The sequence below is a fragment of the Protopterus annectens genome, chromosome 4.part1 (assembly GCF_019279795.1).
Source record: "Protopterus annectens isolate FY-2018-M chromosome 4.part1, PAN1.0, whole genome shotgun sequence".
NCBI lineage: Eukaryota > Metazoa > Chordata > Ceratodontiformes > Protopteridae > Protopterus > Protopterus annectens.
The window spans coordinates 904,943,810-904,960,660 of record NC_056734.1 but is presented as its reverse complement, the minus strand read 5'-3'; the positions used below and the strand labels follow the sequence as shown (position 1 = coordinate 904,960,660).

At 37.7% G+C, this 16,851-nt stretch overlaps 1 protein-coding gene across 1 annotated transcript in view; it reads right to left on the bottom strand.

The window, feature by feature from the left end:
* The window catches only part of LOC122801113 (IgGFc-binding protein-like), a 495,969-nt gene that overhangs the window by 404,290 nt on the left and 74,828 nt on the right, over positions 1-16,851 (bottom strand). The window contains exon 2 of the mRNA XM_044070643.1: positions 924-2,144. Within this exon, the coding sequence (XP_043926578.1) occupies positions 924-2,144 (1,221 nt within the window). The remainder of the gene's footprint in view (positions 1-923; positions 2,145-16,851) is intronic.

The window sequence follows — 16,851 nt, the reverse complement described above, 5'->3', positions numbered from 1 at the left end:
ATATATATATATATATATATATATATATATATATATATATATATATATATGTGTGTGTGTGTATCTATATATATATATATATATATATATATATATATATATATATATATATATATATATATATATATATATATATATATATATATATGTATGTATACACACACACACACACACACACACACACATATATATATATATATATATATATATATATATATATATATATGGATCTACTTCAAATAAAATGCTTATTTGAACGAAACCCATATAACCGAGACCATTTACCCAAAAGTCCACAATACAAAAACAAAACTGAAAACATCGACAAATACCTGCTGCATAATCCTCACCTTCTGGTAAAATACACAAGAAAAAAAATCACTACATATCACTATACGAACATCCCACAACTAACCCTTCCCATAAATCCACACTACCTTAAAGAAACACTACAAAAAAAACTACACTTAAGTAGCTCCCTATGCCCCCACAAATTAAATATACCAACTCTGAGATCACACCATCTTGTGGAAAGGAGCCTATTTTGCTACTCCTACAACTGACTGCACATTAGTAACTGTTTTTTTGATGTTCGGTGCTTCATTCTTTTCAGATTTCGGTATTGTGGACTTTCAGGTAAGTGGTCTTGGTTATATGGGTTTTGTTCAAATGAGCATTCACTCATTAGAAGTAGACCCATATATAATAAATACTAATTAAAGTGCATTAACAACTAAATTTTGAGCTACCAGTCAAGTTCCATAAAGCTACTGAACAGCACATGTAATCACAGCTTGCAAGTAAAACAGACATTTGTACTTTTGACATACTTTCTGCTTTTATGAGTTCAAGTTTAATATAGTGTAATAAATAAAGGCATCTTGTTAACCATGCTGTCATGAGCAAAGCATGTTTATACTTACTTTTTACTGGTAATGCAATTGTTCCAAGGCTGATACCATACTCAGCTCCACATATATAGACTCCGCAGGCTGAACAGTTTTTGACAGTATGAGCTGTACTTGTTCCCTCTATAGGAATATCTGCCCAGACATATTCCGTCGTACTGATACTATTCCATATTAGGTCATTTGGCAAAGGCTGATCATCAAGCAGAATATCATGTTTTACTGATTCTTTAGCTATAATATGGATGAAGTTTGCAAAGTTGTTTTGTGTATGTAAAATATATGAATCAGAAAAAATTTCAAGTGGAATGACATTCATTATGAATGGGTCAGATTCTATGTTATAAAGCATCCCTCCTGTGAATGTAAATATTACCATTATACCATTTGTTGCATTTATCTCTAGGAAGGAAGTCGGGGGAAGACTAAGTGATAAAATGCCCCCTTCATGTAGGACTATTTTGTTACTTTTATCTCCACTGTTAGTAAATATATCCGTTGTTTGAGAAGCAATTATGGTGATCGTGTCTTCAAAGTTTCTCCCTGGTAGAGAACTTATAACAGATTCTGTACCCCATTCTTTAACAGGAAGTAGCTGTTCAAATACAATGTCACAGTATGTGTGGTAAGTGTAACAGTTATTTCCAGATAAAACAGCAACTGGATACTGAGACTGAATTCTCGTACCACTCAAACTGGCAGCACTTTGCAGTTGAACTGTTTCAAAAGGAGACAGATTCAAACTGATAGTGTCTCCAGATTGATAATAATTTCCATTGTAAGTGACTGAGCCTGTCAGGGTAATCAAGACATTATTAGTGTGATTACTGTTAGTAACAGCAAACTGTGGAGAACCATAACGTCCAAGAGGGGTGAATACATAGTATTCAGTGCCAAGAACCTGCAATGGGAAAATAACTGAAGAATCTGCTGTGTAAGGCTTGTAGTTGATGGAAAATACACTGACAGGCTGAGTAGAAGTAATTACAACAGTTTTGGAATTAAAATTACTAGAACCAGAGAGCTCCGCTGAGGCAGGAATTTGGACATTCATTGTCTGATACTGTTGCAGTGATAGGATAACTTCAAAATCTGTGTTGTATACTTTGACACTAGCAAATGCTGAAGATTCTGAGGCTCTGATCATGAGCTGGAAGGATGCTGGGCCATATGATGCTTTATAATTTTGCATAAATGTAGTGATGAATTCATTTCCTGTGGTATCCCACCAGCCATCTGGTAAATAAATACAAAAAATTATATTAGAGACAAGCATGTTCTAGAAGGTGAAACATATAGCAGCATTCAAAATAGTTTCTGTAAATGTTATACTTATATAATTAGCATTCAAAATGGAACAGTTGACAAAAGAAAACCAATTTATACTCTACACGTGTGTGTGTGTGTGTGTGTGTGTGTGCACGTGCACATGCATGTTTCTGTGGGAGTGTGAATATCTATCTATCTATCTATCTATCTATCTATCTATCTATCTATCTATCTATCTATCTATCTATCTATCCATATGTCAATGTGGAGCCAGCTACATATATAACAGATTCTATAGTGGCGTATACTAGAGGGTGCATAGCAGAAGGAAAGTACAGACTTTTTCTGCAATCCGGTCATACTGGGGCAGGTACCCATACTGATTAATACGGAAGTAAACTGCCAGTGGCAGTATAAGTTACCTGTTAACAGGAAGGACGACAGGGTCATAGGTTCATATGTAAGTACTAGGCTAGCTACTCTTGTGAAACATTTTAAGCCTAGACAATTCCTCTTTTTGGATGGAATGAGCCTATCCCATTGGGTTAGAGATTGGCCTTACTCATCCTATGGTCAAAAATTATATATTACCCCTAGTGAAAATAACTGGGATCAAACTATAGATAGTTTCACGGGGGCCATGCATGGGTAAAAGGATTTAGGAGCTGCCTCTTTTCATTAATAGTATGGGGGCAGTTCTAGGGTAATTTTTCTGTTCCCCAACCATAAATTCAAGTTGTACATGAATATGGATAGGGATTAACTTTGTTTTATGCAAAAGGGGAATCTGTTCCAGAACAGCGGTATCCGTTTAGATACATCTGTCCCTCCAAACCATTCTGCCAGTGTTGCAGAAAAGGTTTAGATCTGTAGACTAACTTTTTCTGATGCCATTTTACTTGTAGATGTGCAGTAAATTCATCAGTACTGGGTCGGAAGATGCCTTTTATGCCAGACACAGGTCATCTCTTACCAGTCTGTAGGATCCTGAGTATAGTGACAAGGATTTGAATTGGCCCATGTAGGACATATCGTGTTATGCCTTGTATCTGCTTAGTAAAGTATCTCTGTGAGTGTTCCATTTGTATTTGTTTGGAGAGATGCATGCCAAAGGAGGCATTATGTTCAATAATTAGCCTAATAAGAACTGAGTACGGGGGACAATGAAATCCCAAATCTAGACACAATCCTTTGTTTGTAAGCTTTGCAGTATAGAAAGAATTTCTTACAACAATATACACATGTTGGTCAAAATTTAGGTCACTGTCCACGTAAGTTTCCAAATACCAAAAGACTGGATCAACTGTTATGGGCATATTGTCAGTATGGTAGTTCCCTGGTGTAGTTGACTTCCCAAAGTATACATTAATGAATTTTTTGGCATTTAGTTTCAGTGCATGATTTTGGTATGAGTTATTTATTTTAGACAAAGCTTCCAGCAGGATGGCTAAGTTATTTGAGGATTGTCTGCTCCCAGCTTGCAGTCATCTGCAAGCATAGCCAGCCAGAGCCCTTTGATATCCACTTTACATCAGAAAAGTAGATGCAAATAGAACAGGTCCCAGAACAGAACCTTGGGGGACTTTACTGGTGACTGGTCTTTTCGTGGAGGTCACTTCTCCTATTTTGGTTTCCTGCATCCTATCTGTCAGCTAGCTGACAATCCAGTAGGTGCCATAGGGTTTCTTTCCAGGTTTAGTTAGCTTTTCTACCCAGCTAGAGTGGGGAAGTGTATCAAAAGCTTTAGCCAGAGGTATGTGGTGTGGACTGCCTTCATACATTGCTTTGGTGACGTTATACTTTTGAGATTACGAACATAATTAAAAATGTCATTTGATTATCTTTGGCTTGCTGGCAATTTTAACCTCACACCTGACTTTAGTGGATTGTATTAAACTCCTGAATTGTTTATTTATTTCAGTGACAAGAACTGTAACATTCAGGGAATTACTCTTCTTACCTTTCATCAGAATTATTTCCTTTAATTATAAAGCCTGTTGATATCACGGTTCCACCATGTGGGTTTGTTTCTGGGGTTTGCCTTGCACTTGTTCCTATGGGGTACAGCTGCATCTATACAGCTGATTACATGTTGGTATAGTGTGATGGTATACATTTCTGCATATTCAGTGGAGTTAACTAGGTTTGGTGGGGATCTGAAGCTTGACAATGCATCTCTCAGGAGGAGGTAGTTTGCCTTAAAGAAATTTTTGAATGGTATCTTGGGTGGAAGGGATCTCTGGTTTCAATTTTATTTTGAAGCACTTTGTTTTATGGTCATACCTAACAAGTAATGAAGATACACATTGCATGGTGAACATATTCCTATAATAGTAAGGACAAGATCCAAGATATTATTCTTCCTAGTAGGTACTCTGGCTAATTGTCCCAGGACATTTATATTGAGCAAGTCCACAAATCTCTGTTCTTGTGTTCTAGTGCTGGTGCAGGTTTCCCAGTCTATAGATGGATAGTTTAGATTACCTAGGAATCTGGTACTGGGTTTAATAGTGACTGATTCATGTTACTGTAGATAGACATTGTGGCTTTCTTGTGTCAAAGTGGAACTTTTTATGGTTATTTGGACGCAAAGAAGCTCTAGTGCATCATGCTGCTTTACCAGCCTTGATGTGAGTCTCGTCTGGATGTAGATTAAGACGCCTTCACATTTTCCCTCTCCTGCACAGTAGCTGGTTTAAATGTGTAGAAGGTGTTATAGCCCTGCACAGCTTGAGGGTTTTGTGCTATTTTAAACCATTTCAATCACTTCACAGATGTCAGTGTCCTCCATAGTGAGAAGGGCTTGAAGTGAGTGGAGTTTCTTGTTTAAGCTCCTAGCATTGATCAGTAACACCTTCATATTTCCCTTTGTTTGTTTTGTTATGTTGATGGGTTTATGAGGCTGACGCTGGGTAAAAAGACACTAGGTAGGTAGACAATGTCTATGTCAATAATCAAAACCCTTGAGGGGACAAATGCACACCATCTTTTGCAAAGAAATGTGATCTGTCAATCATATTCTCCCATGCTGTTATATATTGGACCCCCTTCCCTTGAATGACACCAGAAACTAAGCCAGTTATTGAAATCAATTATTTTTTGCTTATATTATGGTATCTTCCTGGAAGAAGGTTGAATGCTGCTCAATGCTACTCATAACAGCCTTGGACACATAGTCTGAGAGCTCCATCATGTCTCTCTTCATATAGTCAGAGAGGTACACCTCAAATCAGTGACACCAGTATTAACTATGACAGAGTCACACTGGTACTTGTTGTTCAAGGACATGAGTGCATGTGTGATTTGATGGATATCGGTACCAGACAAGCAACTAATCATCACTCTTTTCGAGCTAAGCCTGTTAAGAGGCACATCTGTATGTCTTACAATGGAGTCACTTATAAAAGAATGTTTGATTGGGTCTGTGCCTGCCTTATGGGCTCAGCATGTGTGACTTTGGGACTACTCGTGTTATGTGAGGAAGTAGGCTTAACTTGCTGAGTTTGCTTTATGCCTGTGTTGTGGTTTGGAGGTCCTTGAGGTTTAGGCAAGTCAATCTTTACAACTACAACCAGACTATTTTGTGACTATGTATGTTGTGATGGCCTTGGAGAAGTATGATGTGTGATGCAATTTGGTGTCTGAGTTTACTGTGTGTGAGATTTTTCCCTTCAAGCATATTATATATGTTCATCTCTCGCCTACTGTGTCATGCTGTTTGAGTAATAGATTACTATAAACAGCATGAAAAATGTCTTACACTGTCTCAGGATACCCATCTCAATCAGGGTGGTTAAAGAAGTTATGGAGAAGTGTTTTAGAACAATGTTTGTGTGGACTTGCTACTCAGTATTTAAAAGTTCAATAAAAAACAACTAGCCTGAAAACCTTGTGCTACCAGCACAAACAATTTAATTATAGGAAAAAAAAGTTCACTAATTTAATACTAAAATAAGGTCAGTATACTCAATATTAAATAATTTTATCAAAGATTTTTAGCCTGGTAAGTAGTCTAAGGGGAGAGACTTCTCACAATTATACTTAAAGCTTATTGTCAACAGCCATACACAGGAAGAGGAAGAGACTTATGTTGTCACAGGAAGAGGGAGGGAATTATGTTGTCAAATTATCATAAGGGACAAGCAACAGCAGATACACTGGGTACTATTACAGGGTAGATAGGTGGGGAACAAAATTAGACTCTTAGCTGACTGGCCTGCACCTGCCTTAATGCAAAGCCAAGTCCTGAGATAGCCTGTCATACATTCAGTACATAAGAATGAAACTGGGGTTTAATACCAGCATCTAGACCACCTAAACAGCAAAATGCAGTGCACCTGTGTACTGAAATTACTAATATAGGCTTAAGAACCTTAGCTGAAGTAGTTACAGAGGGTTAAAATGAATTTAAAATAAGATCAAGAAATGAAAACACCTATTTTTATTTCTGTATGTAATAGAACTTCTAAAATGCAGCAGTAATTTAAAATATCACAACAAACAGCAGCTTGGAAATTCTTTTTTTTTAAAACACAGTTTTATTGATTTACATAGACAAAGGAAAAAAAAAGGAAACAAAAATATAAACATTCTTACAGATATGATGAATTAGTCCCGCAAGGTGAATATGAGTGATTCAAAATACAACCTATATACATATGTGCCAATACTAACAAAGCAAATCTATAAAACATAGCAATAAAGTATATCAGATAAAAACTTAACATACTACAATTCACCTTAAAACATCCATATATTTCTGGTGGGATGGGGGAAATTGATTATTCAACTCTTCCAGTTTGAAATTAATATGGGAAATGAATACTGAGGAATTAGTAGGCATGTTAAAAGATCAAGAATAGAAGGGGTGGGTTAAGGTATTTAGTAGGGAGTGACTGTTAATCATTTGACAGGAGTAGAAAGATAAAGTCCCATAATTTCTGGTATGAGGCCCGCTTACGAAGATGAATTATTAGCAACTTATGGGAGCTGATGTACTGGATAGCCAGTGCCTTAAAATCCCTCCAGGATAATTTAGAGCGATCCAGCCAGTGCTTTGTAATATAAAATTTAATCAGGAGGCAGAGAATAATTAGGGCATGGAGCTTAACTTTAGGCATATAGATATTCGTTATATGTAATAGCGCCAATTCCCAGGATAGTGTAGATTTGTGGTATCCCATTTTATCTAAGCGGACCTTAAGTGAACACCAGAAACTGTGTGAGTATCTACAAAACCACAGTATATGCATAATGTCTGCATGTGGGTACGAGCAGCAGGAGCATGCAGTGGAGTGATTTGGATCAAATTTGTTTAAGTGGACTGGGGTTAGCTATAAATTGTTTACAATTATGAATTGTGTATAAAGGAGTTTTTTATAGGGCAAATACATAAGAGTATGTTTTATAGCCTGAGATTTCTGTTCTATCAGAAGATTTGCATCCTGTCGATCCCAGTAGTCTGCAAATATGATTTTTCCCTGATTTAAAAAATTTAAAAAGGTGGAGAAGGACCTGTAAGCCATTGAAACCATGTTTTTCTTGTTAGTTAAGTTTTGAAGTAGGGTGGCTACCTGATTTTGTTCCTCCTCAGTACTAGGAGAGTTGTGAAGTATTGATATGGTGAGCTCTCTAAGTTGTCTCAAAATAGTGGTATATTTTTTAGGTAAACCTAATACCATACGTAGATCTGTTAAGGTTAGGTGGTTATATTTATGTATATCCCATAACGTAAAGTCTTTAATTAATGGGAGATCGTTCAGTTTAATCATTTTACCGTTCAAGTTAACATTTGGATTGAAATGAAATGGTTGAAAAAGGAGGAGGGCATTTCCTTGTTTAATGTTTTGGAATAGCTCTTGAAAGGTTTTAATTAATCCCTTCAAGGAAGGGTGTAACTTTAGCTTTTTAAGGTTGTATTTATTTAAAAAGGGTAGAGCTTTTGGATTGAGGTCATTCATTAGAGTATAATTATACCATAGTTTGACCCATAACGGAGACCAAGTATGGGAGTTTGGTTGGTAATTTGCGATTGTGTGAATCCTGTTTGCTTGGATAATTTTATAATATAAAAGTAGGTTATGCATTGCTAGCCCCCCCATATTTTTTGGCAGGGTGAGTCTTTGATATGAGATTCTGACCGATTTAGGGTGCCATAAAAATTTTGTGAAAATTTTGTGTATTTTGTTAAAGAAAGAGTTTAAGGTGATAGAAAAGGAGGCCTTCAGTTGGTAGAGAAGCTTAGGAAGAATATTCAGTTTAATGATAGAGGTTTTAGTAAGCATGGGGAATTTTAGCTGTTGCCATCTCGAAATGTCCAGGGAGATGAAAAGCCATGTTTTTGATAGATTAGACTGCAGAATAGAGGAGGAGGTGTGGTCATAAAAGACTCCTAGATATTTAAGGGAGTAGTCTACATGAGAGGACACATCTGGGAATAGATAATTTTTATGTGAAAAGGGACTGATCGGGAAAATAAAAGATTTATTTTGATTACTTTGATAGCCCGAGATAGAGACAAAGGTATTCAGGGACCTCTCTAACTTACTCATGTCAGTCAAAGGGTGTTCAAAGTAAAGGTTCAGATCATCAGTAAAGGCAGTTAAGCTAACCTTAGTGTTAAAAAGTTTAGGAATTGAATGGTATTTTTTCTGGGTTAAAAACAAGAAGAGGGATTCTAGGTATAAGTTAAATAATAATGGTGAAAGAGGGCACCCCTGTCTGGTACCGTTTGAAATCTTTATCGGTTGGGAGTATTGCCTGTTTATGTATAACCTCGTGTAAGAGCTGTGATATAGTGTTTTAATAATGTTGATAAAATCAGGTGGGATGTTAAAGGAAGACAATACTAGGAACAAAAAATTCCAATTTACCCTATCGAAGACTTTACTGGCGTCTAAAACCCAATCATATCTAGGGTTTCTTTCTCTTTTAGTAATATTTATCATAGTTTCTAGTGTTAGGGTATTGTCCCAGGTATGTCTATTGGGTATAAATCCTGTCTGTTCTGGAGAAATTAAAGTATGCATCACCTTTTTAAGCCTAGTAGCTAAAATGGCTGAAATAATTTTTATATCTACATTCATAAGAGAGATTGGTTCATAATTATTTATGTTAGAGGCATCTAGAGTATTTTTAGGAATTAGAATAGTTTTAGAGTGATTAATATATTGGTCAGTGATTCCATTTAATGAGATATACTCATAAAGTTGAAGCAGGATGGGAGCCACTTTAGTTCTGAATGACTTATAAAATTCGGGGGTATAACCATCTGGGCCAGGTGCTTTCCCTAGTTTAAGATTATCAGTAGCTTTGTGGATCTCTGAAATCATTATTGGGGCTGAGAGGGCATTCTCCTGGGACTTGGTTAGTTTTGGGAAAGTAAGATTAGCTAAAAATTTCTTCATCTCAGCATGAGAGGGTAGCATGTTGTTGGTAGTATACATATCTGTATATATTTGGTGGAATAGTTGAATAATTTGTGCATATGATTTATAAAGTGTGTTGCAATATTTAATAAATGTGATTCTAGGGGGATTTGGGCGTACAGTTTATCAATCTGGCAAGAGCTTTGGATGGTGTTTGTAAGGATTCAGAGTATTTAGCAATATACCTCAGTTCTTGAAGAGAAAAGTTGGATTGTTGGAATTCCAGCAATTCTTTTTGTTTGGTATGTAATTATTTTTCTATATCTAGGGAGTAGCTATCTAAAAGCTTATCACCTAAGGTCTTAATTTCTGATATTAGTTTATTTTCCTGCTCTTTATTTAGTTTTTTTAAGGTAGGTATCCTTCTTGATGTAGATTCCCCTCATCACAGCTTTACATGCTGCCCACCTAAGGATGTCATTATCTTGGGAGGGGGAGAAAAGTTCTTTTAAAGTAAAGGTAATTTCTTCATTTAGTGGTTGTTCTTTTAGTAAATTACTGTTTAGTACCCAGTTATAGTTCTTGTATGTTGGAGATGGATTAGTAGTAAGACCTATCTCTAAGACAATTCTTGAATGATCTGAAAGAAATCTAGGTTCAGTTCAAAATTTGATTTGTCCGTTCGTTAAAATGTTAGATATTAGAAAAAAGTCTATACGTGACCAAGAATGATGACACTTTGAGTAATAGGTAAACCCATTATTATTCCCAGAGTCACAGTCAAATGAGATAGAATCAATCAATTCAAAATCAAGTATCAACTCTCTCAGGGCTAGGGAATCCTGAAAATTTAGGACTTTCACTTTACTTGATCGATCTATGTTAGGGTCACTTACCATATTCCAATCCCCCCCATAATAAACATATGATTTGGGAATTTAAGTAAAAGGTTATAGACCTTCATAATAAAGTCTTGTTGCCCTGAGTATAAGCCATATACATTTAGGAATAGGACAGGTTCATTTAAATCATGTGATAGGCATGTAAAATAACACCATCTGCCCTCATGGTCAGCTCCCCTGTCAGTAATCATAGGTTTGAAAGATTTTTTTAATAATGATAGCAACCCCCCTTGAGTTATTATATATACCCAATGAAATAATATCCTTAACCCATTTTCTATTATTCTCTTTTTTCCACTCATCATTTTTCATGTGAGTTTCCTGTATGAAACACAGATCTGCCTGGGATTTATAAAGCAAATGTAATACCAAATTCCTTTTGTTTTGCATTTGAAGCCCCCTAACATTCCAAGGCATAATATTCCAGATTTTATCCATTTTTAATAGGAACAGAGTAACAATATGAGGGTATTTGGAATGTAGAATAAATAAAAAGTAATATATTTCAGTGTACTTGTAGTAAACAGTGATATATATATAAAGGAATGGCACATAACTCTCAATTCTAACCCCGTGCCTAGCCACAAATTCCCTATCATTGAGAGAGTAACAAAACTATGTACACTAAATAAGTATAAGTTTACTAAACAGGTGTCACATAAAAGAGTAATAAAGTACCAATAATATTTACAATCAATATACACCATTGGATTGATTCCCCAACAAGTCATCAAAAACCCTACTTATCCAAATAGCTTCCAAACACCGTGAGTTTACATGAAGAGAGTGGTTAACTATAATAGAGTTTACCATACACATGAAGTTCAGCAATTTCTAGCAGTTCTATGTATAGTCCTCTAGAGGATTTTAATACTAGAGACCCTTAGAGTTTAGCTAGTATTCCTCTGGTAGATATTAAAGTATCCGGGTGCGATTATTAAATTAACCTCAGGGAATACCCCTATACAATACTCAATACATTTATAACAGGATATGGTATAAGTGTTGTTCATTAGAATGGATATTGTAGTAAAATAATAAGTCCACGGAGTGATATTACATTATACCTACCTCCACTGAAACTCTTGACTATATATGCTTTTCTTCAAGCATTTGTCTAGTAGACTATATAATCCTCTTTAAACCATTGGTATATAAGCAGATAATAAACTTCAGTTGGAACCTATAAACATAATAAAATGTAAGAGCAATAGCCTAGGTGTATGGTCGCAGGGCAAGTTAAAACAGTTCTGGTTCTGCCTATTTGTAGTATCAGTTTAGACCGAAACTATGAAGTAATTACCCCTCGCCCTAATAGGCATAATAGTTTAGTTAGTACCATTGTTCATAATTGTTGCAGAGATCCATCATCCCCAGCCACCGATGTTAGTGATGTTTGTGCTTTCCTGGAATAACATGGTGTAATAGGTCTTCAGTGGAAGTTTATTGTTGCGTTTCCGGGTCTGGATGAGTAACATTTAAAACCTGTACCTGTTGTTACAGTCCGGGGATCCCTGGAACAACTAAATTTGAGATAAATGGTCCCACTAGACCGGATAGTGATCTAAACAAAGCGTTTAAGTAATTATTATTTTCCAACCACTTGAAAGGTAAACTGTCATCCGGAGAGGCATATGGAGCAGCAGACAGTCTCCGACATTCAAACATAGTCCTCGGAAGTGTTTAGCATGTGGAAGGCGTTGATCCAAAGCATTTGATAAAGATTATGTCTGCCTCTTTTGGTGAGGACATAGTGAATTTCACATCTTTAAAGGTAAATGACAGAGAGTACGGAAACCTCATTTGCAATTTAATTTTTCGGGCAATAAGTTCGGTACAATAGGGGGAAATCAGATGCAAACCAAGTCCGGTGCACAGAGTCTTCCCACCGTTGGTAACTGTTCAATAAATCCACTTTAAACAGTAGAGAAAAGTAGTAACCAAAGGAGCACAGGCTAAAGTAGGTTAAAAATTTATTTTAAGCGCTTTTCGTCTGCCTTAAAACACAAGACTTCATCAGAAACTACACTCAAGTCAAATAACCCGCCATTTATATGCACAACTGATCTACCAAATCACATTGCTTAAAGACACAGTAGGAAAAATAATAAAAAAGTCAGGGACTTAAAAACAATATACACTCTAATCCTAACACCAACCATTTCAATACCCACTAATACACATTAGTTGTTGCATGAAATAACATGACATAACAATAAATATAAATATTGAGAAAAAATAACAATAGGGGGAAAGTTTGCGACAATTTTCTCTAATTTCAAGGGGTAGGTCCTGTGAGATATTAATGGTTTGGTTATTCCAAGAGAAGTTGTTTGATTTTTTGTAGGCTGCAAGAATATTTTGCACATCTTAGTAATTGAGCATTTCACGTAGATGGGTCTTGGGGATGAAGTAGCTTGTTGTTTCCGTAAGGCTCTATGCGCTCTTTCGATAGTATATTTAGTTGGAGAGTTATTCACATGTAGAAGATTATTAAATATTTGATAGTGGTTTCAATTAGTTGGTAGGATTTGTATTTGTCAGAAAGACCCCTGATTATTAGGTTATTGCGTCTGCTTCTAGCCTCTAGGTCAACAATCTTCGCTTGGATGTCATATATTGTTTTGTCTCTAGACTTAACTTGTTCTTTTAGATGTTCTATTTCTATTTCATTTGAGTTGGATTTACCCTCTACCAAGTCTAGACGATTGGCTATTTTATTTATTGCAGATCCGAAGGAGTTCATTTTTTCAGATAATTCTTGAATAGCTGAGTGTAGTGGAAGTAGGGCACTTTTCAGCTTGTCAATCTATAGTGCTCCGTCAACTTTCTGCTTAACCGGATCTTTTATTTGTTGTTGTAGGCTTTTAGATGATCTCAGTCTTTTTGCTTCTTTCTCCGGTGAAGCTGATATAGCAGATAGTTTTGCCTTTGTACTTTGAAAGTCCATATTTTCAATTTCCTTTGGCATTGTTAGCTTTGCTTCTTATGGGTACTGTCAATTGCTGTGGTGCTGAAAGTTCAGGCCTCTAAATATCCACGTGTAGGATCGCTGTCTTCTTGCTTTTGATTAAACCGTGCAGAATTATAGCACTAGCCCCATGTATTTGTATAGGTTTCAGTTCTAATTTCTTTTAACAGATTTGATTTTAAAGGTATATGGTTTATATCCAGGAATTCACTGAATTTAGTGTATAACCCAATATAAGAAGTAGGAGCTATGAGGAGAGGGTACTTCTCAGATGACCACCATTTTGGAATCAACAGCTTGGAAATTCTTGGACACTTAGATCTGGGTTTACTGGCTTGGAGTTGGCTTAATGCAATGACTAGTCCTGAACTAGCCTGATATACACTCAGTGCATAAAAATGAAACTAAGGTTTAATATCAAAGGTTAAATTAGAGACCATTAGGGCTTTAAAAATGATTCATGGCAAGGAATCTCTAGACAGCTATAGGTGAAATGACAAGACAACCAGCAGAACCTTGATGAGAAAGGAAACTGTTTTGGAAGCTGTTGTACTGAGACAGTGGAAGCTACCAGCCGGTAGGAGGAATTCATTTGAAAGACTGAGAGCTGTAAGTACTGAATGGCTTTGGAAACCATTTAGAGCATTTACTGTAGCTTTGAAATGGATAATTAATTACTATGACCATGCTCCTTTTACAAGGCATTTATTTGGCTGAGTCCTTTGTTCACATTGATCCCAAGATGAAAGAAGGCATTGCTTTAAATATCCTTATTAATAAACCTATGTTTATTATCTGTAATGCTTCAGTAAATTACTGATGTTATGTTGTCCCATCTCGCCTTCAATCTTGCTGGTTTGTTGAGTTTGGAGCCAATCTGCAGCTCTGACTTAGCCAATTTACTATAGCTTGAGAGCTTTTACTGACTTGAGGCTACCCCTTATCTCAGCATGCCTAGCGGTAGCTACCCAGATATCGTTTGCTGCTTGCAGCGTTGAGATTGAGACTACTGGCTCAGGCTAAGTACTTTGTGTTTTTTTCTATTTATCGCTATTTTTCTAATATTTTTGTGGTTGTGTTGACTCATTAGAGTGTATACTATCTCCTGTTAGTCTAGTGACCCCTTTTTCTGCTTGTTGTGGTGCTTTTGGCCATCGTTTTTTTTCCTCAGGCCTTGCTTTCCCCTTAGAGCATGTTTAAAATAGAGGGTTCTTCTTTTTCCACACCCTTTCTGGGATAGCCATTAAAGTTAGAGGCTCTCCCATTGTGGGTGTCGCCATTTAAGTTAGAGGCTCTCCCCCTTCTTTCTTCTCCCCATCAAAAAAAAAAAAAACAAAGTTCTTCCTTTTTTGTTGTTGGGAAACCTGTTACAGCCTGGTTGCAGTTAGTTGTTGTGTGCTGTTAGCTGATAACTTTGAGCTTTTTCTTGTGCTGTGAAAAATTTCTTTTGTTTAGTGTTTACCATGTCTAAAGAGTCAAAACCCTCTGGATTTAAAAAAATGTGACTTGTGTTGCCAGAAAATGTCCCTTACAGATGGGCACATGAGTTGCTTTTGCTGTTTAGGGGATGTTCACCTGCAGGACTCTTGCTCGATCTGTCACACTTTCAGGTCCATAGTCCTGCAGGTGAGAAGAAATAAGCTAATTTCATGTGGCCTCCCAAAGAACCCTTAATCTCAGGGTCCTCAGCCTGCTAAACATGCCAAGCCATCAGTGTTGAGTTTGGAACAGACAAAAATCACTGAAAAGCCTTCGGCTCTGTCAGCATTGGCTCTGACAAAGCTAAATCTCTGGTCGCTCCATCTCTGTCCTTGGAGCCAGTCCTGACCCATAAGAGATCAAGGTCTCCTTCTTTGGAGCCAGTACGCTCTGCTCCACAATCTCCTCTGCTGCAGTCACCGGTCCTCTTTACACTCCTCTTGATCCACCAGGCTTTCGGATCACGATGTAAAGAGAGTGGTCAACAAGATCCTCAAGTCACAGGCACTTGCTAAATTACTTTTGAGCCTAGCCCATAATTAATTGGCTCCTTCAGCCCATCCAGTTTCTCCATCGGATCCTCCTCCAACTTTCTTGAGCTCGAAGCTGGAAGAGGTCATGGTGGTGGGAACATCAGCTCTGATTTCTTCTCCCTTATAGGTTCTGATGACCACTCTGATATCCTTGATGTCTCAGTCCATCGAGGGATCTGGGCTCATAAACTCTCTCACCTGCTCCGAGGGGGAGAATGTCATCGTACCCTTGTCTGACCGCACTCTCCCTCTTGGAGCTTCAGTGCAGGTGAGCCCAGCTCTCACATCAGCCTTGGAGCCATTGCTCCTGGTTCACAGAAGATCTCTGGGCTCTTAGGAGCTGACAGCTCCTTCAACTCAGGACTGTGGTGCCTGCAAGGTGATGAAGAGCGTGCTGCCTCCTGAGACTGCTCCACCCTCAGCTCCATTGTCTCCTTCTCCGTCAGTACCTGTGCCTGCCTGTGTCCCTTCTCCTGCCTCCAAGCATAGGGAACCTGTGCCCCAGGGCATCCCACTGGGTGATGCCACCTCTTCTGAAACCTCCCCTGAACATTTGGAGGAGGTCCCTCAGAAGAAGAAATGTAAGTGGAAGCATCTAGACTCCCCAGAGTCTATCACTTCAGATACAGACTTGGAAGAATTGGAAGGGTCCTCACAGTCCCCCTCTGAAGATGTTTCTTTTTCAGACATCTTGAAAATCCTTAGACAGAGGGGTGGCTAGAAGTCCCTAGCCCCTTCTGAGGATGAGTCTGTCTGCCTGGATGCATTTGGTTCCCAACCCTCCACCTCTTGGGTGTCTCCGCCTTTTGACCCACTTTTGTCTGTAGTGAGTCGAAAGGCGTGGAGTGCTCCAGAAACCATGGAACCCATTCCAAGGAGACCGAATACATTTTATTATTGCTCCCGAGGATAAGTCTTTCCTTTCCAAAGGGGTCCCTGTTGATGCCATCATGGTGGCAGCAGCCATTAAGAAGGAACTTGTGAAAACATCTTCATCTGTCCATCTGCCAAACAAAAAGTCTCGTACGATGGATAGGTATGGGAAGTGTATGTTTTCTTCAGTGACCTTTACTCTCAGGTCACTGAATTACTTGTCTCATTTCACAAGACTTCAGAGGGATCTCCTGAAGGAGCAAGGTGATACCCTGCAAAATCCTACAGCTGAAAGAGTTGTGAACAAGGCAGTTTCCCAGCTTGCGACCTTGACCTTTGTGATTAACTCCTCCATGAAGCTCATTTCTTATGCAGCAGATGGAGCATGTAAGGCAGCAGGTACCAGAATAGTTTTGTGGAGACACTCCTGGGTGCACCTTTGTCAGTTTGTGGAACCATTTAAGTCTTCATTTACCAACACTCCCTTCGATGGCTCATCCTTGTTCAGGCCTCAGGTAAAAGAGACTCTCTCCAGGTGTGAACAGGATG